The 24,772-nt window shown below is 46.6% G+C and overlaps 1 protein-coding gene across 2 annotated transcripts in view; it reads left to right on the plus strand.

Annotated features, from left to right (window-relative positions):
* Positions 1-24,772, plus strand: part of eaf2 (ELL associated factor 2) — a 40,557-nt gene that overhangs the window by 990 nt on the left and 14,795 nt on the right. Inside the window, exons 2-4 of one of the 2 annotated variants that reach the window (XM_055631767.1) lie at positions 17,976-18,070; positions 19,894-20,030; positions 22,684-22,841. In XM_055631767.1, coding sequence (XP_055487742.1) covers positions 17,976-18,070; positions 19,894-20,030; positions 22,684-22,841 — 390 coding nt within the window. Of the gene's footprint in view, positions 1-15,334; positions 17,374-17,975; positions 18,072-19,893; positions 20,031-22,683; positions 22,842-24,772 lie in introns of those variants that run through there. The other variant, XR_008723096.1, reaches the window with a different exon arrangement.

The following is a 24,772-nucleotide window of genomic DNA, read 5'->3' on the forward strand; positions in this document are numbered from 1 at the left end:
TTGTGGGGAAGCAGGTTTGGGGGGGGGGGGTGGATCAGATGGTGGTGGTGGTGTGCGGGGAATCTGCTTCTGCTTGTTTACTGCACAACCGCCAACAGCTGGGCTATCTCATAGAAACATAGACAATAGGTGCATGAGTAGGCCATTCAGCCCTTCGAGCCTGCACCGCCATTCAATATGATCATGGATGATTATCCAACTCGGTATCCTGTACCTGCCTTCTCTCCATAACCCCCCCGATCCCTTTAGCCACAAGGGATCTCGTGCAGGTTATGTCGCGTGGGCACGGGTTGCCAAAGGGTTACTTAGATTTTTATGTGGCCAAATTTGGTGAGATGATCCAAGTCAAAGTTGTCAAGCTGTGACTTGAAGAGTGACAAGGGTGGTGGTGGGGTAGCAGGTTTGGGGGGGGGGGGGGGGGGGGGGGGGGGGGGGGGGGGGGTCAGATGGTGGTGGTGGTGGGGGGGAACCGTGTGGTGGTGAAGCAGGTTGGGGGGGGGGTTAGGGTGTGGGGGTGAAAGCAGGTTTGTGTGCATAATCAGGTGGTGATGGTGAGGAAGCTGAGGGGGAAGCAGGTGGTGGTGGGGAAGCAAGTTGGGAGGATCAGCATACCTTCTGAATTTTGTAGTCGGCAGGGCAGTACTCTGCATATCGCCATCTTGGACAATTTAACATTTTATCAAGCCAATTAACCTACAAACCTGTACGTCTTTTGAGTGTGGGAGGAAACCGAAGTTCTCGGAGAAAACCCACGCAGATCACAGAGAGAACATACAAACTCCATACATACAGACAGCACCCGTAGTCGGGATGAACCCGGGTCTCTGGCACTGCATTTTGCTGTTAGGCAGCAACTCAACAGCTGTGCCACCGTAACTGCCGGGTATTTTAGTTTAGAGATACAGCGCGGAAACAGGCCCTTCAGGCCCACCGAGTTTGCACTGACCCGCACATTAACACTATTAACACACACACACACACACACACACACGTGACAATTTATACATACACCAAGCCAATTAACTTACATACCTATACATCTTTGGAGTCTGGGAGGGAACGACGTCTTTGGAGTCTGGAAGGGAACTGAAGACTTCAGCGAAAACCCACATGGGCACAGAGACAATGTACAAACTCCGTACAGGGAGCACCCATAGTCGGGATCGAACTCGGGTCTCTGGCGCTGCAAGCGCTGTAAGGCAGCAACCCTATGGCTGCGCTACCATGGCCACACAAGTCGTAGGGTTTGGGGGAGGGAAGCCAGTTTTGTGCGGGGAAACAGATGGTGGGTTTGTTTGGGGAAGGAGGTTTGGCGGTAAAACAGATGGTGGTGTGGAGCAAGCAGGTTTAGGGGAATCAGATGGTGGTGGTGGTGTGGGGGGGGGAGCAGGTAGTGGTGGTGATTACGTGGAAGCATATTTGGGGGATCAGGGTATTGTTTTTTTTGGCGGGAAAGCAGATGGTAGTGTGGAGGAAGCATTTTTGGGGGAATCAGTTGGTGGTGTGGGGGGAGGTAGGTTGGGGGAATTGGCGGTGGTGTGGGGGAAATCAGGTGGTGGTGGGGCAGCCGGATGAGGGGATCAGTGTATTGGGGGTTGTGGGGGAAAAAGCAGGTTTGAGGGAAAAGCAGATGGTGTGGAATAAGCAGGTTTGGGGGAATCAAATGGTGGTTGTGTGGGGGGGGGGGAAACCAGATGGTGGTGGTGATGGCGAAGCAGGTTTGGGGGATTAGGTTAACAGGGTTTGTGGGGGGAAGCAGATGGTGGTCATTGGAGGAAGCAGCTGGGGGGAAGCAGATGGTGAGGAAGGAAGCAGGTTTGGGGGAAATCAAATGGTGGTGGGTGGGTGGGAGGTGGGATGGGAGGGGAAGCAGGGGGGGGGGGGGGGGAAGGTGAGGGGAGGGAAACAGGTGGTAGTGAGTTCAGGTGGTAGGGGTTACACAGAAAAGCTGGAGAAACTCAGCGGGTGCAGCAGCATCTATGGAGCGAAGGAAATAGGCAACGTTTCGGGCCGAAACCCTTCTTCAGGTGGTAGGGGTAACAGGTGTTGAAAGTTTTTAAAAGGAGGATTTGAGAGAATAGAACAGAGGGTGAGTAGAGATTGCAAGGGAGTGGAGGGTGGAAAGGTTGAGGTGAGCTCTGATTGTTGAGTTTGTCATACCTTCGTTTATCTGTGTTGGGACTGGCTCATGCTTTGGATGGTTGTTAAATTTTGTGTTGGTCAAATGAAGTTTTGTGTTGGTCAAATCAACTAAAATGAAGGATTATGTGTTCAGAATACCTATATGACATGACTAACCTATATACGGAGTGGTTTCAATCTTTATCTTCACCCCTTGCTGGCTGTGATGGTTATTGTGGCATTGTTGTGGTTCATGGTGGATTGTAGTTGACCTTGTGTAATGGCAATTTCAAACTTTCCGTTGCCATTACTACACAGGCGTGGACTTGCGCAAAGGAGTGAACTCGCGCAGACGATAAAAAAAACGGATCCTCCAGTTATTTCCAATTTAATTGATTCTTTATTGAAGTAGTGGTGCAAACAAAGAAATGATTCATACCCAGTATTCCTTATTCTCATACAAGCTATAACTTTCCGTTCTCTCAACTGGTCAGAACTGTGTACTCTCTCTCCCTTGCCTGGTCTGATCCAGTCACTCCTTCTCCATCTATGATATTTGTAATGTATATCAAATGCCCACCCCCAAGCGTTCATAATAATACTGCTAGAAATACCTACACAAAATAATGTAATATGCCAACAGTAACTAGCCTAAGCATGAATGGCTCCTGCACACCGGCTCCTAATTGTTCTACGTATATAACAAAACAATTACCAATAAACATTAAAAGGAGCTATAAAAGCTTTAACTATTATTAAAAACAAAAGTATGCATTTAATATTCTCTTCTTCCTTTTTCTTTGGCTTCTTGGAGCAGACATATGTTATCGGTCTTACCAAAATGTTGCTTTAAAGACTTCATCTCTTTATCAACCCTTTCCTTTAGTTTGCCAGGATGTTCTTCAAAGCTACTTATCATAACAATCTCCTTTCTTTTTCGAGTCAACTGCAAGAGCATCGTCCTTATTTTAAGAAGCCAAGCTACTACAGTCTTCAGCTTCCTCCATGATGAGAAATACGTAATTAGAGAGTTTGTTGAGTCCAATGGATCCTTGAAAATGATGTGTTCTGGCTTGATTTCTGGATCATTAGCAGAGATTGCAGATTTCAGGTTAAGCTTTGGCCACTCTCTGGCTTGCAGAGAAACTCTGGTCCCTTGATCCATCTGTTATTGCTTAAGAAACAGTCGGCTGTTAGTCCTCTAGAGCAGGGGTCGGCAACCTACGGCCCCTGGGCTGAATGCGGCCCGTAACCCAAAATCATCCGGCCCACAGGTGTATTTTCCCCCCCTCTCCCGTAATTATCCGGCCTGCAGACTTCCGTCATCTCCAGTACCTCCTGGGCCCACGGCGCCCAGGCGCGGTGACGCAAGGAGGTCTGCACTGGCGGCCGCAATGGCAGTGGCGTCGAGCGTGGCTGAGTGCCGAGCTCTGGCTGTACCGCATCCGGCACAAAGCCACCGGCACGGCCGCGCACCTTCTGTGTCTGGGCTTCACTGTCAGGATCGGGGTTGTCAATAGGCCGGGGATGAGTGAGTGTGAGTATTTGAGCCACCCCCTTCAGGACAGAGCCAAGGCAATGGTCCATAGGTGCACCATGTTCGTGAGCGCCTGTAACTCAGGGCCACCGCTCCGGGTGGTGTTGTCGAAATGGCGGGATCTGTGTGAACATGTGATGATGCCTGCCATCCGGGGCGGGTTGGGGGCGGGATCCATGTGTACTTGTGATAGATGTGGCCGCCATCCGCTCACAGGCATGAGTCCTGGCCCCTTTATAGAACCAGGTAGCCGATCCCTGCTCTAGATGCTTCATCTGCAGGATATCCCTTGGTGCCAACATATCTCCATTGTGATACATTAGTAGCATCCCTAAGAAGTCACCCAAGTGGGACAGGCCCTTTAAGCACAGTTGTGCTATCAGTCCAGAAGATGGATTGCTCCAGTAGAAGCTGTAATTCCTATTGCAACGTTATGTCCACTCTGACAGCTAGGACTGCAGCTGTAAGCTCCATTCTGGGAATCGTCATTTGTTTCAATGGTGCCACTTTGGCTTGTCCCATTATGAATGCTCCATGCACCTCTTTGTTATCATTTTTTATCTTAGATATAAACCGTACCGTAGCCACTTTCACTTGCAGCTGAAAAGTGGTGCAGCTATGCATATCTGATTTGACCAAAGTTTGCTTAAAATTCCGACATCTTATTGAGATCTGTCCATCGCTGAGAGAAGGTTTGGGATATGTTCTCATCGCATCCGAGGATTTCCTTATAGAGTTCCTGCATAATCAGCCTGGCCGGCAGAGTATATGGTGCTAGAGATCCTAAAGTTTCATATACAGAGCCAACCACGGACAAAATGCCCCCTCCCCTGGTACTTTCCCTTGCAACCACAGGAAATGCTACACTTGTCGCTTTACCTCCCCCATTGACTCCATCCACGGACCCAAGCAGTCTTTCCACCTGCACCTCCTCCAACCTCATCTATTGCATCCGCTGCTCTAGGTATCAACTGCTCTACATCGGTGAGACCAAGCGCAGGCTTGGCGATTGCTTCGTCCAACACCTCTGCACAGTTCGCATTAACCAACCTGATGTCCTGGTAGCTCAGCTCTTCAACTGCCCCTCCAATTCCGAATCCGACTTTTCTGTCCTGGGCCTCCTCCCAGGCCAAAGTGAGTCCCACCGTAAATTGGAGGAGCAGCACCTCATATTTCACTTGGGTAGTTTACACCCCAGTGGTATGAACATTGACTTCTCCAATTTCTGGTAGTCCTTGCTTTCTCCCTCCTTCCCCTCTCCTTCCCAGCTCTCCCAACAACCTACTGTCTCTGCCTCTTCCTTTCTTCTTCCCCCCCCCACCCCCACATCAGTCTGAAGAAAGGTCTTGACCTATTCCTTCGCTCCATAGATGCTGCCTTACCCGCTGAGTTTCTCCAGCATTTTGTCTACCGTCTTGTGTATGGTCATTCCTATGCCACAATTCTGAACTTGAACACATCTGTTTCAATGCACCAGTGCAATCCCTGGGCCCTCTCCATAGGCAGATGGTCATTGTCCAAGTCCAACTCTCTGGTCTCTTTGGCTCTATTTTCTAGTGGAATGGATGCCAACACAGCATAGCTGTTGCTGATCCACTTTGACAGCATGAATCCTCCCATTTGGCAGTGGGAAGTCGGGTGTGTTGCCATTCGAACTGCTTCCTGTTCCGAAGGCATGGACTTTAAACAATCATCTCCATAGAAGTTGTTCTTTACTATGTTTGTCACCTCTGCTGGGAAATTGGCTTTGTTGTCTTCAGCAGTCTTCCAAAGTTTGCACAGCTTGGTGATGTCTGCTCCAAAAAGATGTACCTTCATCTGGTATTGTGCACCATCCTCTGGCCACCACAGGAACTGCAAATAGTCAATATGCTTTACTGATATCTTGATGAAACATTGCTTTGATATCAGCCATCAGAGCAACCGGGTTGTCTGAATCTGATGAGCACTCCAATGAATGAATTGGTAAGGCCTGGACCCTGCAGCAGTTGGCAGTTAAGTGATGTTCCTTTGAAGACTGCACCACAGTCAAAGACTCCCCTCAAGGGCCCTTTCCTTGAGTGGTACACCTCATGGTGTGGGATGAACCAGATCTCTCCATCACTTTGGTTAAGCTGATCCACTGGTACCATTTCAGCATAACAATTATCAATAATTTCTGTGAGGAAAGATGTATATTCATCATGAAATTTCTTATTCTTGCCAAATCTGTTTCAGGCTCTGGATGCTCTGCAATGCAACGGTTATTCGGCAAACTGACACTTTCTTGTTTGAAAGATAAGTCTAGATAGTGTCGGTCTATCATCTTTGCTGAGCGATTCATAATATCCAAGAATTTTACTTATTTGGACATTTCTTCTGCTTCCTTGCTGGTTCTTTCACTGAAGTTGTGATTTTATTGCTTGACCAATAGCTCCTCTCGGTTCACAATGGATATTCGATTGACAGCAGCAGCAGGGCAGCCATTTTCATCCCTGCGTTCGTTGTCTCTTCTCAGGGGATCATAGATGACCCACCCCAGTAAAGTCCTCACGGCAAACGGTCCATCCCCTTGACTGTTAACAAACTCTCTTGGTTCCAATACCTTTGTAGCATTTGTTCCAATGAGTAGGTCGATGCCAGAATCTATTTTTGGAATCTTGATATCCTTCAAGTAAGGCCATTGTTTCAGCCCTTCGTGGCTGGGAATGTTCAGATGAGAAACAGGCATGGTCTGATGTGTACACACATCAGATAGTTGTATAAAATCATCTTTGTCCAGACTAGATATTTCCAAATCTGAAATATGATGACTGATCACAGGCTTCTCCATTCATGGTATGTAAGAGAATCGTAGTCTTTTCCATCACAATCACAATACTTTATTAGCCAAGTATGTATTGCAACATACGAGGAATTTCATTTGCCAAGTCAGTCATACAAATAAAAAGCAACGGAACATACAAAACACATTTTAACATAAACATCAATCACAGAGATTCCTCCACATTCCTCTCTGTGATGGAAGGCGAAAAAAAGTTCAATCTCTTCCCTTAGCTCTCCTGCAGTCGGGGGCCTCGAGCCCTCTGTTGATGGGATGATCTTGACTCCCGTAGCCGGTGGTGGGCTCTCCGCGTCGAGGCGGACCAGCCCCTGCATCGGGGTTGTCGGCTCCCCCGCGCCGGACAATCGAACCCTGCATCGGGGCCGGTCGAACCTTCCGTGACATTGGAGCTCCCGACATCCACGGCCTCTCCCGAGACTGCGAGCTCCCGATGTAAAGTCCGCAGGCCGCGGTTGGAACGATCCCAGGCAAGGGATCGACTCCGATTTAAGGCCACGCTCCGCCGTGGGGCCCAAAGTCAGACTGAGGAGGCCTCCAGCTTCATCGATGGTAGGCCACAGAGCGACTGGAGAATGTGATCTGAAAATGAATCGCATCTTCAGCAAGGTAAGAAACTGAAAGGAAGGTTTCCCCCTCCCCTTCCCCCTCCCCCCACATGAAACAAACTGGAGAATATACAAACTTTTAGCGCACATTAAAAAAAAAAAAAAGATCCTGTAATGTTCAGCCATCTCATCAAGCTTTCAGTGCAAAAGGTAGTTGAATTTCAATGATCCAAAAATGCGTATGTTTGCTATACCGTGTCCCCCTTGCGGCTCTTTACCTGTATTGATAAGATGGAGAAGATGCAGGTTTCATCACCGGCCCCAATATGCCCACACATCTTGGATGAGGAAACAGCATCACTCGCAGTTGGCTTCTCATTCTGTTCTGTATGCTCCGGCTTCTCTGTGTTCTTTTGTTCAACATGAAATATTTCAGGATGATCTTGGTTGAACACGTCACAAGTCATACAGCTCTTGCAGTATCTACTCGTGTGTCCTTTCTTCAAACATCCAAAGCTTAAGAAGTCTATCTTATCTTCGTGTCCCTTCTTCCTGATCAGTAGACACCGCCTTAATGTGTGGCCACTTTTATTACAGAACAAACCAGAACCTTGAGTATTAGTGGTAGATACATTTCTTCTCATTTCACCTGTTGTCAGATTTACTTGCACTGCTGTTTCTACAGATATTACGGTTGTTGCAAAACTGCTTCCCTTTGGTCCTGATCTTTCTCTTGCTTTAGCAAAAGTAGAGACGTTGACGATTGCAATTGGTCTAGCATCCTGAATGTTTGCAAAAAGTGGATCTGACTATCTTCACCTGCCTCTCCATGAAGTCTACCATTTCAGAAAATGTAGGTTGACGTCCACGCTCTTCCTGTAGCTGACATACCCTGTCCCTCCACTTGTCTCTGAGCTTGTAAGGCAGTTTCAGAAGGATAGTCTTCATATTGGAAGCAACATTCATTTCCTCCATATTGGCGAGATGTTCCATAGCATTGCAACGACTGCGAAGAAACAGCGAGAACGCATGCAATGCCTTCAAATCCTCTTGCTTGATTACTGACCAAGCAAAGGCCTTGACCATATATGCATTGGCAATCTTATGTTTGTGACCAAAATATTCTTTAAGCAAATCTTTTGCCTTTTGATAGCCCTCGTCTGGAGACTAATGTTGGCAACTGTGGACTAAGTCCTTTGCATACCCTCTTGTGTATTGCTCTAGAAAATGCAAGCAATGACTAATTAGTTTTTCTTTCCACTCCTTTCTCACAATGCCGTAATGAAAACCTCAGAACCTGCAAAGGACCACCATCATAAACAGGAATGTCTCGGTGGTAAAGTAGAAGAGAGATTTTGTTGAGCCAGAAGAGTAGTAATCTCATTCTGCTTCTTCATTAATTTCCAGATAGCACGTTGGTTTCCATCATTCCGTGCAGGGAGGGTAGTACTAACATGCCCCATCCATACCCCTGCTCATATGAGCTCTAACAGGTGGCCTGAGAGCTGTTTGTTTTGGTTTAACAACCTGTTGCACGTGATCAGGCAAATATTCATCTGCCTGTAGATTTAATTTAGCTGATGTTTCCCTTTGAGCAGCTCCTTTTCTCACACAAGAGCTCCCATGAGATACTCTAGAGCTGCTTCTTGACCCTTTGTCATCAAGTGCATTAAACCTTGCATCAGCTTGAGCTCCGTCTCTGTTCCATCTCTCTTTTAAAATATTTATCTTGTGCCTCAAGTTCAAGCTTGGCATTGGTTGCTGCCAGCACACTCTCTTTTCTATTGCTCCTTTTGAGCCTCAAGCTTGTGCTTTTTCCTCATGGCGGCAGCCCGTTCCAAGAGAACAGCCCTATCTGCCTGAACTTCAATACGAGCAGAGACCCTTGAAGATCCACATGATGCAGAACCAGATTGGTGGCTTAATCTTTGCTTTGAAGCATTTGAAATGCTGTCTTCAGGTCAAATTGCTTCTGATTCCACATCACTGTTGCATGGTACTTTCAATTATAGAGTGCGTAGTTTGCAGTCCAACTTCAGATAACCACCTTTCTACATCTTGTTTAAAACCTTTAAACGATTCAATTTAGAACAATGAGGAAAAACTTTTTCACCCTGAGAGTTGTGAATGTAGAATTCTCTGCCTTGAAAGGCAGTGGAGACTAATTCCCTGGATGCTTTCAAGAGAGTTAGATAGAGCTCTTAAAGATAGCACAGTCAGGGGATGGGGTGAGAAGGTAGGAACGGAGTGGATGATCACAGTGAATGGTGGTGCTGGCTCGTAGGGCCGAATGGTCTACTCTTGCACCTATTGTCTGTTGTCGATTGTCTTCTTGAAACCACTGATTTTGCCTTTCAGGCAGTGGTACTTTAACCAATGACTCATGGTTTTCTCTGACTTCATTGCAGAGCTTGGTTAATTGAACCAGGTTAGATTGTACTTCATTCACATTCTCATCTGATTTCATGAGCTCCTTCAGCTATTCAATTAAGTTGTTAGCTTGTTTACATATCGTGTTTCTTGACTTCTGATACCTTTCCATTAACAATACCTGGCCTTTGTCGGCGAGCTTAATGGTTCTTCTTTCTTTTCCAGAATCCTGTTCCACACCTCCCTCTTGTGGCTGAGCTTTAGACATACTGGCTTTAAGACATGTTGACGTTAAAAAGCGCATGCTTACAGGCTGGAATTCAAAACAACTGAGCTGGAATTATAAACAACAGATATCGTTGTGATTCTCAAGGTCACTTCAAAAAACCTCCACAGTGACAGCCGTTTTCCAATACAGCTTAATGCAGTACGTTCAGCTTCTCCAATAAAGTTTAATGCTGTACTACTCACTAATTCCCTGCGCATAGGCTTCCGAAGTTTCCAATCTTCATTAGTCAGAAAAGTTCAGGTGGCAATCTTGTCCAGTAATCGGAGTGGCGATATCATGCTTATGAAATAAAACAATCCTTTGTTCCGTTTGAATGATTCACAAGCTCCATGTTTCACTCATAGAGAATAGTTCTTACTTTAGCGTAATGGCAATTTCAAACTTTTCCAAATTACAACTCTCCGGTGCCATTACTACACAGGCAGCTCGGAGTGAACTTACGCAGACGATAAAAAACCGGATCCTCCAGTCATTAATTCCAGTTTAATTGATTCTATATTGAAGTATTTGTACAAACAAAGCGATGATTCATACCAGGTATTCCTTATTCTCATGCAAGCTGTAACTTTCTGTTCCCTCTCGTCTGGTCTGAACTGTGTACTCTCTCTCCCTTGCCTGGTCTGATCCGGTCACTCCCTCTCCAACTATGATATATGTAACGCCCATCTACGTACCAAATGCCCACCCCCAAGCGTTCAAAATAATACTGCTAGAAATACCTAAAGAAAATAATATAATATACCACCAATATGCCTACCACTAGCCTAAGCATGAATGGCTCCTTCACCTTGTATTTTGCAGTCTTGCATTTTCCTGGCTTTTAATTAAATAAAGAACATTCAATGCACTCCTAAATTAAATATAATATCTCTGCTTCCATATCCCTCCCCAAAGGTAGGCAAATTGGCCACCAAATTGCAGATCTAAATCGACAATAGGAGTATCGGCAGGAGTAGGCCATTCGGTCCTCTGAGCCTGCACTGCCATTCAATATGATCATGGGCACTGCCATTCAATATGATCATGGCTGATCATCCCCAATCAGTACCCCTTTGCTGCCTTCTCCCCATATCCCCTATCTTTAAGAGCTTTCTAGCTCTCTCTTGAAAGTATCCAGAGAACCGGCCATCACCCTCTGAGGCAAAAGATTACACAGAATGACAAATCTCTGTGAAAAAGTGTTTTCTAAATGGCATGATCTTTATTCTTAAACTGTGGCCCCTGGATCTGGACTCCCCCAACATCGGGAACATTTTTCCTTCCTCCAGCGTGTGTCCAAACCCTTAATAATCCTACGTGTAAATAAGATCCCCTCTCATCCTTTTAAAATCCAGAGTATTTTATCCAGAGCATCCGCTCCATTCTCTCAGCAGATGACAGTCCCGCCATCCCGGGAATTAACATTGAAAACCTACGTTGCACACCCTCAATAGCAAGAATGATAATCCGCAAATTAGGGGACCAAAACTGCACACAATACTCCAGGTGTGGTCTCACTAGGGCCCTATACAATTGCAGGAGGGCCTCTTTGGTCCTATACTCGACTACTCTTGTTATGAAGGCCAACATGCCATTCCCTTTCGTTACTGCCTGCTGTACCTGCATGCTTACTTTCATTGACTGATGAACAAGGATCCCCAGATCCCGTTGTCCTTCCCCTTTTCCCAATTTGACACCATTTGGATAATAATCTGCCTTCCTGTTTTTGCTACCAAAGTGGATAACCTCACATTTATCCACATTAAACTGTATCTGCCATGCATCTATCTGCCCACTCACCCAACCTGTCCAAGTCACCCTGCATTCTCATAACATCCTCCTCACAGTTCACACTGCCACCCAGCTTTGTGTCGTATGCAAATTTGATGATGTTACTTTGAATCCCTTAATCTAAATCATTGATGTATTGTAAATAGCTGCGGTCCCAGCACCGAGCCTTGCGGTACCCCACTAGTCACTGCCTGCCATTCTGAAAGGGACCCGTTAATCCCTACTGTTTCCTGTCTGCCAACCAACCACTCTTTCATGTGCCCTAATTTTCACATTTCAGCACTCTTCCTCAAACAATAGCCATGTGCCCTAATTTTGGCCACATGGAAGGCAAGTCTTTTCTCTCCCCTGTTCTCCTCTACCGATGTCCTCCCAATTTTGGCGATTTCTCCCGGTTGAAAACAAGGTTCGGGCGATTCCCACGGCCTTGAAGCCGTCGGGTGATGTAATCTGGTTCAACCCCGTGACACTGGAGAACAGCTTCTCTCTCTCCTCCCAGACCCGCGAGCTCCCGATGGTACCTGCGGCTGCGGCTGTGTTGCTGGAGCTCCAATAAAGCGGTCACCGCCGCTCCGAAGCCCCGAATCTATCACAGAGGCACGGTGCTAGCCCCACGACAAGACCCGACTTTCTTGAAGCGATTTCCAGTACCAACCTTTACACATTTAAAAATATTTTAAAAAAACACCAAACACTACATTTAACCAAAAAAATAATAAAAAAATCTGTACCTACGGGTGAGTGCTTGGCTCCTTAACTTCAAAACAGTCTACACAACATTACCTTCTCCCTGGTAGGCTCCAAGAATGCAGAGGAAACTTTTTGGCGTCCGTCCTATCATGTTTTAATTTTATGCTGCGTCCTATCATTTCATACTGCTGTTGTTTAATATAGAAACATGGGACTGCAGATACTCAGTTACACAGGACACAAAATGCTGAAGTAACTCAGCGGGTCGGACAGCGTCTCTGGAGACCATGGATAGGTGACGTTTCAAAGCGAAATGTTCTCCAGAGATGTTGCCTGATCCGCTGAGTTACTCCAACATTTTGTCCTTTTGTGAATTTTATATTTGGAAAGTGAAGACATTTTCTGGGTGGCATTGAAGTGTGTCTTGCAGGGTGCAAATTTTGCATTTACTCTCACTGTTTACTGAGAGGTTTTCTTGGCAGCATATTTACTCATTTATAGCATGTGAGTGTTCTAGAGACACGGGTGTTTAATTGTCATATGTAATTGGGGGTTCAGTATTGATGTGGATAGAGAACTGGCTGGAAAACAGGAAACAAAGAATAGGAGTAAACGGGTCCTTTTCAGAATGACAGGCATGACTGGTGAGGTACCGCACGGCTCAGTGCTGGGACCCCAGCTAAGTACAATATATATTAATGATTTGGACGAGGGAATTGAATGCACTATCTCCAAGATTGTGGATGACACGAAGCTGGGGGGCAGTGTTAGCTGTGAGGAGGATGCTAGGAGGCTGCAAGGTGACTTGGATAGGCTGGGAGGGTTGGCAAATGCATGGCAGATGCAGTATAAAACACACACACACACACTGTGTCTATTTGGGTCAGGTTTGTTTGCACACTCTATCTACACCCTTGATCGGCCCATTCGAGACTGCAGGAGTACGTGTGGAGGGACACTCTGATGCTTGGTGCAGCCAATGCTGAGGCTCTGTGGGGGCCACAGCCTAGGGTCCTTCCGCTGCTGCTCATTGGGGTGCAGGGTCTGGTGGAGATGGCCCTCAAACAAGGGAAGGAGTATAGCCCCACAAGGATGCCTGGTATAATGAATGTTTTGTGAGCACTACCAAATATAACGCTAATAGGTTTCGGGCCCAAAGGTTGCCTATTTCCTTCGCTCCATAGATGCTGCCGCACCCGCTGTGTTTCTCCAGCATTTTTGTCTATAACGCTAACAAATGCATGTATAGCTGCTGAGAAAGTTGGAAGAGCTTTTGATTGGTTTTTGTTTTATCTTAGTTTTAGAGATACAATGCGAAACAGGCCCTTCCGCTCACTGCGTCCGCATCAGCCAGCGATTTTTATTTTTATTTTTTCTCCCCCGTACACCTGCACTATCCTACACATTAGGGACAATTTACAAAAAGCTGGGGTAACTCAGCGGGTCAGACAGCATCTCTGGACAAAAACAATAGATGACATTTCGGGTTGGGACCCTTCTTCAGACTGAGAGTCAGAGGAAAGGGAAACGAGAGATATACAGAAAAATAGAAAAATAGGCGTAGGCCATTCGACCCTTCGAGCCAGCATCACCTTTCAATATGATCTTGGCTGCATCCAAAATCAGTACCCATTTTTCCCCATATCCCTTGATTCCGTTAGTCCTAAGAACTAAGAGATATAGAACAAATGACTGAAAGATGTAAAAGGTAATGATGATAGAGGAAACAGGCCATTGTTATCTGTGCTCGGTGAGAACGAGTACCACAATGACACTCAGCAGGACAATTTTGAAGTTGGTACGACTTGGGTGGGGGAGGGATGGAGAGAGAGAGGGGGGATGCAAGGGTTACTTGAAGTTAGAGATGTCAATATTCATACCACTGGATTGTAAGCGGCCCAAGCAAAATATGAGACGCTGTTCCTCCAATTATTGGATGATCAGCCATGATCATATTGAATGGCGGTGCAGGGCCGAATGGCCTACTCCTGCACCTATTTTCTACGTTTCTGTGTAATTAGCGTTTGGAGGACAGAAATGTCAGTGTGGGAAGGGGAAGTAAAGTGTTTGGCACCAGGAGATCGGGTAGGCCTAGGCGGACTGAGCGAAGGTGTTCTGCGAAATGATCGCCGAGTCTACGTTTGGTATCTCCTCCGTGGGAGGTGGTTGAAAATGAAATGAAATGATTGAAATGAAATGAAATGAAATGAAATGAAATGATTCAATTTATTGTCATTGTCAGTGTACAGTACAGAGACAACGAAATGCATTTTTAGCATCTCCCTTGAAAGGGAGACACAGGGCGTCGCAGTGTGCCCGTGCCTGCCGCCGTACATTCCATTACAGGCAAAGGTGGGTGAAGTGTCTTGCCCAAGGACACAACGACAGTATGCACTCCAAGCGGGATTTGAACCGGCTACCTTCCGGTTGCCAGCCGAACTCTTAGCCCATTGTGCTATCTGTCGCCCAAGGCAAGGATTATAGCAACTTTTAAGAAGCAATTAGACAGGTACATGGATAAGACAGATTTAGAGGGACATGAGCCAAATGCAGACAGGTGGGACTAGTGTCAATAGGACATGTTGGTGGGTGTAGCTAAGTAAGGCTGAAGGAACTATTTCCACACTGTATGATTCTATCTGAGAGGAATGTGGGAACGCCTTGATGCGGAGGGTCCAAACGCCGCCAGCTACGGGAGTCAACGGGGGCTCGAGGCCCCCGACCAAGGAAGAACCCAAGGGAAGGACTTGAACTTTATTTCACCTTCCATCACAGTGAGAAATGTGAAGGAGTCACTGTGGTGGAGGTTCATGTTAAAATGTGTTTTTGAGTCTGTTGCTTTTAACTGTCTGGCCAGTGAAATTCCTCGTATGTTGCAAAACATACTTGCCGAATAAATTCTGATTCTAGGGTTTATTCCTTTTGTAATATTTCATCCCAAGGAACCCAGCTATCTTGGCCCTTGAGGTTGGCCAACTTTTTGGTATATGGATGTGGCATCAGGCATGAGTTCCTCGCAGGTTACAAAGTTTTGTTTCCAGTCAGGAAGTCAATGCCTTCCATCATTGTAGGTAGACAAAAGTGCTGGTGAAACACAGCAGGTGCAGCAGCAGCATCTATGGAGCGAAGGAAATAGGCAACGTTTTGGCCTGAAACGTTGCCTATTTCCTTCTCTCCATGGATGCTGCTGCACCCACTGAGTTTCTCCAGCACTTTTGTCTACCTTTGATTTTCCAGCATCTGCAGTTCCTTCTTAAAATCAAGAGGGTACAGCACCACTTGAAAAGGAGTATGAAGCAGGCAAAAGGGGACTATAAAAGGAAGCTGGAGAAGAAACTGCAGTACAACAACATCAAAGAAGTGTGGAGAGGAATGAACACCATCACTGGCTTCAAGGAGAAGGGAAGCCAGCCGTCAGGAGACGTCGACAAGGCCAAAGAGTTTAACCTGTTCTATAACAGGTTTGATCTGGTATCCCCTCCCACCTCTACAGGTGCAGCACCTCCTATGCCGGCATCTCCTCAACTGTTCTTCACGGCGGACGAGGTGAGAGTTGAGCTGAGGAGGTTGCACCCTGGTAAAGCAGCTGGCCCTGATGGTGTATGCCCCAGGCTACTAAAAGACTGTGCAGCTCAGCTGGCGGAGCCGATCCAGATCATTTTCAACCTGAGCCTCCAGTCAGGGAGGGTACCAGGTCTGTGGAAAACATCATGTCTCGTGCCGGTTCCCAAAGCAGGGCGGCCGACCGAGATTAACGACTACAGACCGGTGGCCCTTACATCCCATATCATGAAAACAATGGAGCGGCTACTCATTCGTCTCCTGAGACCACAAGTCCAGCACGCACTCGACCCACTACAGTTTGCATACCAGGAGAACATCGGGGTGGATGACGCAGTCCTCTACATGCTGTACCGGATCTACTCCTTTTTGGACAAACCCGGTGGCTATGTGAGGATTATGTTCTTCGACTTCTCAAGTGCGTTCAACACCATCCAACCCCAGATTCTGAATGACAAGCTTAAGAAGATGGGGGTGGATTCCACACTTATCTCCTGGATAGACGACTACCTGACGGGTCGACCACAGTTTGTCAAGCTGGAGGACAGTGTCTCTGGCACAGTGGTGTGCAATGTTGGTGCCCCACAGGGAACGGTTCTGGCCCCGTTCCTCTTCACCCTGTATACAGCAGACTTTAACTATAAGTCTGACACATGCCACGTACAGAAATATTCAGATGATACAGCGATTGTGGCATGTGTAAGGAACGGGCAGGAGGAGGAATACAGGAACTTGACCAGTTCCTTTTGTGCCTGGAGTGAAGAGAACTGTCTCATCCTGAACACAACTAAGACTAAAGAGATGGTGGTTAACTTTGGCAGGTCCAAGCTCCCCCTTCAGCCGGTCAACGCTGCAGGGGCTGACATTGAGGTGGTGCAGACATATAAATACCTTGGAGTGCACCTCGATAACAAACTGGACTGGTCTGTCAACTCTGACTCCCTACAAAAAAGGCCAGAGCAGACTCTTTTTCCTCAGAAGGCTCAAATCCTTCAATGTGTGTTCCAGGACAAGGGGTCACAGCTTAAGGATAAAGGGGAAATCCTTTAAAACCGAGATGAGAAGAACTTTTTTCACACAGAGAGTGGTGAATCTCTGGAACTCTCTGCCACAGAGGGTAGTTGAGGCCAGTTCATTGGCTATATTTAAGAGGGAGTTAGATGTGGCCCTTGTGGCTAAGGGGATCAGGGGGTATGGAGAGAAGGCAGGTACGGGATACTGAGTTGGATGATCAGCCATGATCATATTGAATGGCGGTGCAGGCTTGAAGGGCCGAATGGCCTACTCCTGCACCTATTTCTATGTTTCTATGTTTCTATGTAATGGCATGCTGCACATGTTTTACAACACTGTGGTTGCAAGTGTTATTTTCTACACTGTTGTCTGCTGGGGCAACAGCATTAGTGCAAAAAACAACAAGAAGCTGGTCAAACTGGTTAAACGAGCTAGCTCAGTGCTGGAGGGGAGAGTAGACTCTGGATGGCGTATGAGGCACAAGGTGCAGGTCATCCTGAAAAACCCCGGGCATCCTCTCCATGTAATTCTGGAGAGTCAAAAGAGTACTCGGAACAACAACCGGCTCCTCTCCCTGCCCTGTAGAATGGAGCAGTTCAGGAGATCCTTCACCACTGCAGCCATTAGATTTTATAATTCGGACCGCCAGTCTGTAGGGGGATGCATTCTTGCAATTTTTAATTTTTAATTGTTAATTATTGGTCTTTTTAAGTATTTATTGCTCTCAGGTAGTGTCCACAGTGTATTCTATGTATTTTCTGTCTGTGTTCGTTTTGAATCTGTGGGTTTGTTGGTTGGGGGCTTCTGGACATCTGAATTTCCCTGAGGGGATCAATAAAGTATTTATTATTATTAATATTATTATTATTATTATTATTAAACGCCTTCCATCATTGTGCTGGGCCGCACAGTGGTGCAGCACCTGGGACCCTGGCTTGATCCTGACTATGGCTGCTGTCTGTGCAGAGTTTGTACGTTCTCCCTGTGACCAATGTGAATTTTCTTCAGGTGCTCTGGTTTCCTCCCACCCTCCAAATGCGTGCAAGTTTGCAGGCTAATTCAGAAATATTGTAAATTGTCCCTAGTGTGTAGGAGAGTGTTAATGTATGGGGTTGCTGCTGGTTGGCGACCACTTAGGCCGAAGGGGCTGTTCTGCTCGGTATCTCAAAAGCCTAAATTAAAGATTGATATCCAGACTGTATAACATGATAGGATCTTTCATGATTGTGCAACGGGTTCTGTTTTATGTTCCAGACGATTTCAAGCCCGCGTCCATTGACACTGCATGCGAAGGAGATCTTGAAGTGGGCAAAGGGGAACAAATCACAATCACCTTACCAAATATACAGGTAAGGATTTGATTGCATCCTATTGAGTTCATCACTTATTATGGGCCAAAAACAGGCCGGTGGGACTAGTGTAGTTGTGACATGTTGGTCTGCAAGGTCATTGGGCTGAAGAGCCTGTGAAGCCATGCGACCCAAACATTATGGTGCCCTGAAATGGGAGGACTATGTATAAACACTGCTGTAATTTCTACATGGTGAAACCAAAAATGTATAAAAATAGCCTTTATTAAAATCTGACAATGTGCACTTCTCCTTCATCCATTTTACTTGTCACATCCTTAAAAAATTCCAGAAGATTAGTCAAACGTGATTTCCCTTTCATAAATCCATGTTGATCTGGACTAATCCTTTTATTGCTATCCAAATGTCCCATTATTACATAGAAACATAGAAAATAGGTGCAGGAGTAGGCCATTCGGCTCTTCGAGCCTGCACTGCCATTCAATATGATCATGGCTGATCATCCAACTCAGTATCCTGTACCTGCCTTCTCTCCATGTCCCCTGATCCTTTTAGCCACAAGGGCCACATCTAACTCCCTCTTAAATATAGCCAATGAACTGGCCTCAACTACCTTCTGTGGCAGAGAGTTCCAGAGACTCACCACTCTCTGCGTGAAAAATGTTTTTCTCATCTCAGTCCAAAAGGATTTCCCCTTTATCCTTAAACTGTGACCCTTTGTCCTGGACTTCCCCAACATCGGGAATAATCTTCCTGCATCCAGCCTGCATCTAGCCTGTCCTGCATCTAGCCTTACCTCTTTAGTAATTGACTCCAGCATCTTTCCCACCGCCGAAGTCAGGCTAACTGGTCTGTAATTCCCCGTTTTCTCTCTCGCTCCTTTCTTGAAAAGTGAGATAACATTTGACCCCCTTACTAATCAAGAATCTGAATTTCCACGTTAAGTATGTCCATTGATGGCCTCCACAGCCATCTGCGGCAATAAATTCCACAGATTTACCACCTACTGACTAAATCCACGTCCCGTTTCTAAAGGTACGTCCTTTTATTCTGAGGCTATGGCGTCTAGTCCTAGACACTCCCTCTAGTGGCAACAACATCTCCCCATCCACTCTATCCAGGCCCTATTCAAAATGAGAGTGGGTAAAGTTTAAAGGAGATGTTCACGGCAAGATTTTGTTTTGAGGGTGGTGTGTGGTACGCCAGAGGTGGTGGTGGAGGCATTTACGATAGTAGGGTTTAATAGAAACATAGAAAATAGGTGCAGGAGGAGGCCATTCGGCCCTTCGAGCCAGCACGCCATTCATTGTGATCATGGCTGATCGTCCCGTCACGAACCCATGCCTGCCTTCTCCCCATATCCCTTGATTCCACTAGCCCCTAGAGCTCTATCTAACTCTCTCTTAAATCCACCCAGTGATTTGGCCTCCACTGCCCACTGTGACAGGAAATTCCACAAATTCCCAACTCTCTGGGTGAAATAGTTTTTTTCTCACCTCAGTCTTAAATGGCCTCCCCTTTATTCTAAGTGGGCATGTGGAATAGTGGAAGGCACAAAATGCTGGAGTAACTCAGCGGGTTAGGCAGCATCTCTTTAGAAAAGGAATAGGTGACGTTTCTGCTTGACATGTCATCATATTGGGGAATGGAGGGATATAAATCCTGTGCACACATGAGATTAGTATAACTGGCATCAGGTTCGGCACAGATATTGTGGGCTGGTGCCTGTGCTAACTGTTCTATTCAATCCTTTAACCAAAGCTTCTATTGTCTTTCCACGGTGCAAAATCATGATTGTATTGCATATCAACACTGGTCCTAACTTTCGTTTCAAACTAGACTTTCTGGTTTTACTTGGACAGGGATCAACACCACCCATGTCAGTGTTTAAAGGCTCGAAGAGACCATACTTAAAAGAATGTATTCTCATAGTAAATCACGACACTGGGGAATATCGGCTCGAAAAGCTCAGCAGCAACATAACGGTGAAGAAAACCAGGTGGGTGTTAAATGCTCTGTGTGTGTTGACATGATCAGAATCAGATTATTCGCCAAGTATGTTTTGCAACATACAAGGAATTTCACTGGCCAGGTCAGTCATACAATTAAAAAGCAACAGACTCAAAAACACAATTTAACATGAACATCCACTACAGTGACCTACAAATTCCTCATTGTGATGGAAGGCGAAATAAAGTTCAAGTCCTTCCCTTGTGTTCTTCCTTGGTTGGAGGCCTCGAGCCCCCGTTGACGGGATGATCTTGACTCCCTTAGCTGGTGGTGTTCAGGCCCTCCGCGTCGAGGCATTAAGCTCCCGCATCGGGGGGTTGTCAGCTCCCCGCGCCGGGTGATCAAATCTCGCATCGGGGCTGGTTGAACCTTCTGCGGCGTTGGAGCTCCCGACTCGGCCTCTCTCGAGACTGCGAGCCCTTGTTGGTAAGTCCGCAGGCCGCGGAGTGAGCGATTCCAGGCAAGGGATCAGCTCCGATGTTAAGTCCGCGCCCCGCAGTGGGGCTCGCGACAGTCCGAGGCTGCTACCAGCTCCATCAATGGTAGGCCGCAGAGCCTGGAGAATGTGATCCAAAAAATGATCACATCTTTCCCTCGCAAGCCCTTCTCCTACCACCTTCCCTTAACACCTGACACCCATACTAATCGACAATCTGTCAATCTCTGCCTTAAAAATATCCATTGAAGGCCCCCGCAGCCGTCTGTGGCAATTAATTCCTGAGTTTCACCACCCTCTGACTAAAGAAATGTCTCCATCTCATTTGTAAAGGTATGTCTTTTTATTGTGAGGGTAAGACCTCTGGTCCCAGACTCTCCCACTAGTGGAAACATTCTCGCCATGTCCACTCTATCCAGGCCTTTCACCATTCGGTAAGTTTCAATGAGACCTCATCCTTCTAAACTCCAGCGAGTACAGGCCCTCTGCCGTCAAACGCTCATCATAAGTTAACCCATTCATTCCTGGGATCATTCTTGTAAACCTGCTCTTGACCCACTCTCCAATGCCTCCACATCCGTCCTCCGATGCGGGGCCCAAAACTGATCGATGCACCTCACATTGTGAAGCACCCCCCTTTGGGAAAACAACGGTCAAAAACTGCCTTCAGTTTATAGTGTGTGCGGATTGGCTGCGAATGTGGGACTAGTATGAACAGGCGTGAACTCTGTGGGCCAAAGGTCTTGTTTCCCTTATTAGAGGTGATGAACTAAAATAATACTAGGGATGTGTGTAGATACTGATTCTTTTGTTTTTGCAAAGAAGATAACGGTGAACTATAATCAAGGCCACAAAAATTATTACAAGAAAACAAAGGATTTTTTAAATGTCACAGGCTATGATGAGTAATGTAGTGAAGCAGATTTGTTAATTAACCAGTGAAGTAGCACATAGAGTCTAGCTCAATGTTTGGTACAGAGAACTCCAGAAATTCTTTCCCTTTTGCCCGATGGGAGAGGGGAGAGGAGGGAGTGGCCGGGCGGTGAGACTGGTCTTTGATTATGCTGGTGGCATTGCCGAGGCCATGTGAGGTATAAATGGAGTCAATGGAAGGGAGCGAATGGTATGTTAGCTTTCATTGCAAAAGGATTTGAGTATAGGAGCAGAGAGGTTCTACTGCAGTTGTACAGGGTCTTGGTGAGACCACACCTGGAGTATTGTGTACAGTTTTGGTCTCCAAATCTGAGGAAGGACATTATTGCCATAGAGGGAGTGCAGAGACGGTTCACCAGACTGATTCCTGGGATGTCAGGACTGTCTTATGAAGAAAGACTGGATAGACTTGGTTTATACTCTCTAGAATTTAGAAGATTGAGAGGGGATCTTATAGAAACTTACAAAATTCTTAAGGGGTTGGACAGGCTAGATGCAGGAAGATTGTTCCCGATGTTGGGGAAGTCCAGGACAAGGGGTCACAGCTTAAGGATAAAGGGGAAATCCTTTAAAACCGAGATGAGAAGAACTTTTTCACGCAGAGAGTGGTGAATCTCTGGAACTCTCTGCCACAGAGGGTAGTTGAGGCCACTTCATTGGCTATATTTAAGAGGGAGTTAGATGTGGCCCTTGTGGCTAAGGGGATCAGGGGGTATGGAGAGAAGGCAGGTACGGGATACTGAGTTGGATGATCAGCCATGATCATATTGAATGGCGGTGCAGGCTCGAAGGGCCGAATGGCCTACTCCTGCACCTAATTTCTATGTTTCTATGTTTCTATGAGGTCGGTGGTACCACTGCTCCATGTGGTCTATGTGGTGGCTTGTGTGGAGGTATGTAGACACAAAGGGAGAGACCTCGTGGACGCAGTGAGCTATTACTGTGCTTTAACGGGCAGCATGGTAGAGCAGCGATGGAGCCACTGCCTTACAGCACCAGACATCCTGACCACAGGTGCTGACTGTACATTCTCCCCGTGACCTACATGGGTTTTCTCCGTGTGGTCTGGTGTCCTCCCACGCTCGTACAGGTTTGTAGGTTAATTGACTTTGGTAAAACTGTAAATTGACCCTGGGTGTGTGTGTATGGTAGTATTGGCAAAGATCCTATAGTGGTGTGCAGGGATATTGGTGTGCAGGGATCGCTGGTCGGTGGTCTGAAGAGCCTGTTTCTGTGCAGTAAACTAAATTAAACATCTTTCTATTCCCTGCAGGGCGGAAGGAAGCAGCAAAGTCCAATCTCGCCTTGATCAGCAGACCAATCGCCTGGGGCAACAAATGCGCCTCAGTGCCAAGGCCGCCTTTGTATCAAAGAGCTCGCCTCCAAAGGAAAAACTTTCACCAGCCTCTCACATGGATGACATTGAACGAGGTATGTAGGGGTGATACAACAATGCAAGATTTGGCCAGGTGGTCTGTTCCAACATTCAGTAAGATAGTTTATCTAATAAATACTTTATTGATCCCCTCAGGGAAATTCAGATGTCCAGAAGCCCCCAACCAACAAACCCACAGATTCAAAACGAACGCAGATATAAAATACATAGAATACAATGTGGACACTACCTGAGAGCAATAAATACTTAAAAGGACCAATAATTAACAATTAAAAATTAAAAATTGCAAAAATGCATCCCCCTATAGCCTAGCGGTCCGATTTATAAAATCTAATGGCTGCAGGGGTGAAGGATCTCCTGAACCGCTCCGTTCTACAGGGCAGGGAGAGGAGCCGGTTGGTGTTCCGAGTGCTCTTTTGACTCTCCAGAATTACATGGAGGGGATGCCCGGGGTTTTTCAGGATGACCTGCACCTTGTGCCTCATACGCCTCTCAAGCACATCCATCCATCCAGAGTCTACTCTCCCCTCCAGCACTGAGCTAGCTCGTTTAACCAGTTTGACCAGCTTCTTGTTGCTTTTTGCACTCGTGCTGTTGCCCCAGCAGACAACAGCTTAGAAAATAACACTTGCAATCACAGTGTTGTAAAACATGTGCAGCATGTCATTACACACATTGAAGGATTTGAGCCTTCTGAGGTAAAAGAGTCTGCTCTTGGCCTTTTTTGTAGAGGGAGTGAGAGTTGACAGACCAGTTCAGTTTGTTATCGAGGTGCACTCCAAGGTATTTATATGTCTGCACCACCTCAATGTCAGCCCCAGCAGCGTTGACCAGCTGAAGGGGGAGCTTGGACCTGCCAAAGTTAACCACCATCTCTTTAGTCTTAGTTGTGTTCAGGATGAGACAGTTCTCTTCACTCCAGGCACAAAAGGAACTGGTCAAGTTCCTGTATTCCTCCTCCTGCCCGTTCCGTACACATGCCACAATCGCTGTATCATCTGAATATTTCTGTACGTGGCATGTGTCAGACTTATAGTTAAAGTCTGCTGTATACAGGGTGAAGAGGAACGGGGCCAGAACCGTTCCCTGTGGGGCTCCAACATTGCACACCACTGTGCCAGAGATGCTGTCCCCCAGCTTGACAAACTGTGCTCGACCCGTCAGGTAGTCGTCTATCCAGGAGATAAATGTGGAATCCACCCCCATCTTCTTAAGCTTGTCATTCAGAATCAGGGGTTGGATGGTGTTGAACGCACTTGAGAAGTCGAAGAACATAATCCTCACATAGCCACCGGGTTTGTCCAAAAAGGAGTAGATCCGGTGCAGCATGTAGAGGACTGCATCATCCACCCCAATGTTCTCCTGGTATGCAAACTGTAGTGGGTCGAGTGCGTGCTGGACTTGTGGTCTCAGGAGACGAATGAGTAGCCGCTCCATTGTTTTCATGATATGGGATGTAAGGGCCACCGGTCTGTAGTCGTTGATCTCGGTCGGCCGCCCTGCTTTGGGAACCGGCACGAGACATGATGTTTTCCACAGACCTGGTACCCTCCCTGACTGGAGGCTCAGGTTGAAAATGGTCTGGAGTGGCTCCGCCAGCTGAGCTGCACAGTCTTTTAGTAGCCTGGGGCATACACCATCAGGGCCAGCTGCTTTACCAGGGCGCAACCTCCTCATATCCTCATACCTTCCATATCCATTGCAACCTCCCACCACTATTCCTTGTTGCCTATAATGCCCAAATCTGATTTAAATCTACCGAATGAGTGAGCATCCACAGATCTATGGAGCAGAATATTTAAAATGTTCACAACCTTCACAGAATAAATTAATCCTCATCTTGTTCCTAAATTGCCCTTTTTCTGCTGAATATCATAATTCAAGAAACAACCTCTTTAGTGTGAAGAAGGGCCTCGACCCGAAACGTCGCCCATTCCTTCTCTCCAGAGATGCTGCATGTCCCACT

This window comes from Leucoraja erinacea, unplaced genomic scaffold (assembly GCF_028641065.1).
Source record: "Leucoraja erinacea ecotype New England unplaced genomic scaffold, Leri_hhj_1 Leri_89S, whole genome shotgun sequence".
Classification (NCBI taxonomy): domain Eukaryota; kingdom Metazoa; phylum Chordata; class Chondrichthyes; order Rajiformes; family Rajidae; genus Leucoraja; species Leucoraja erinaceus.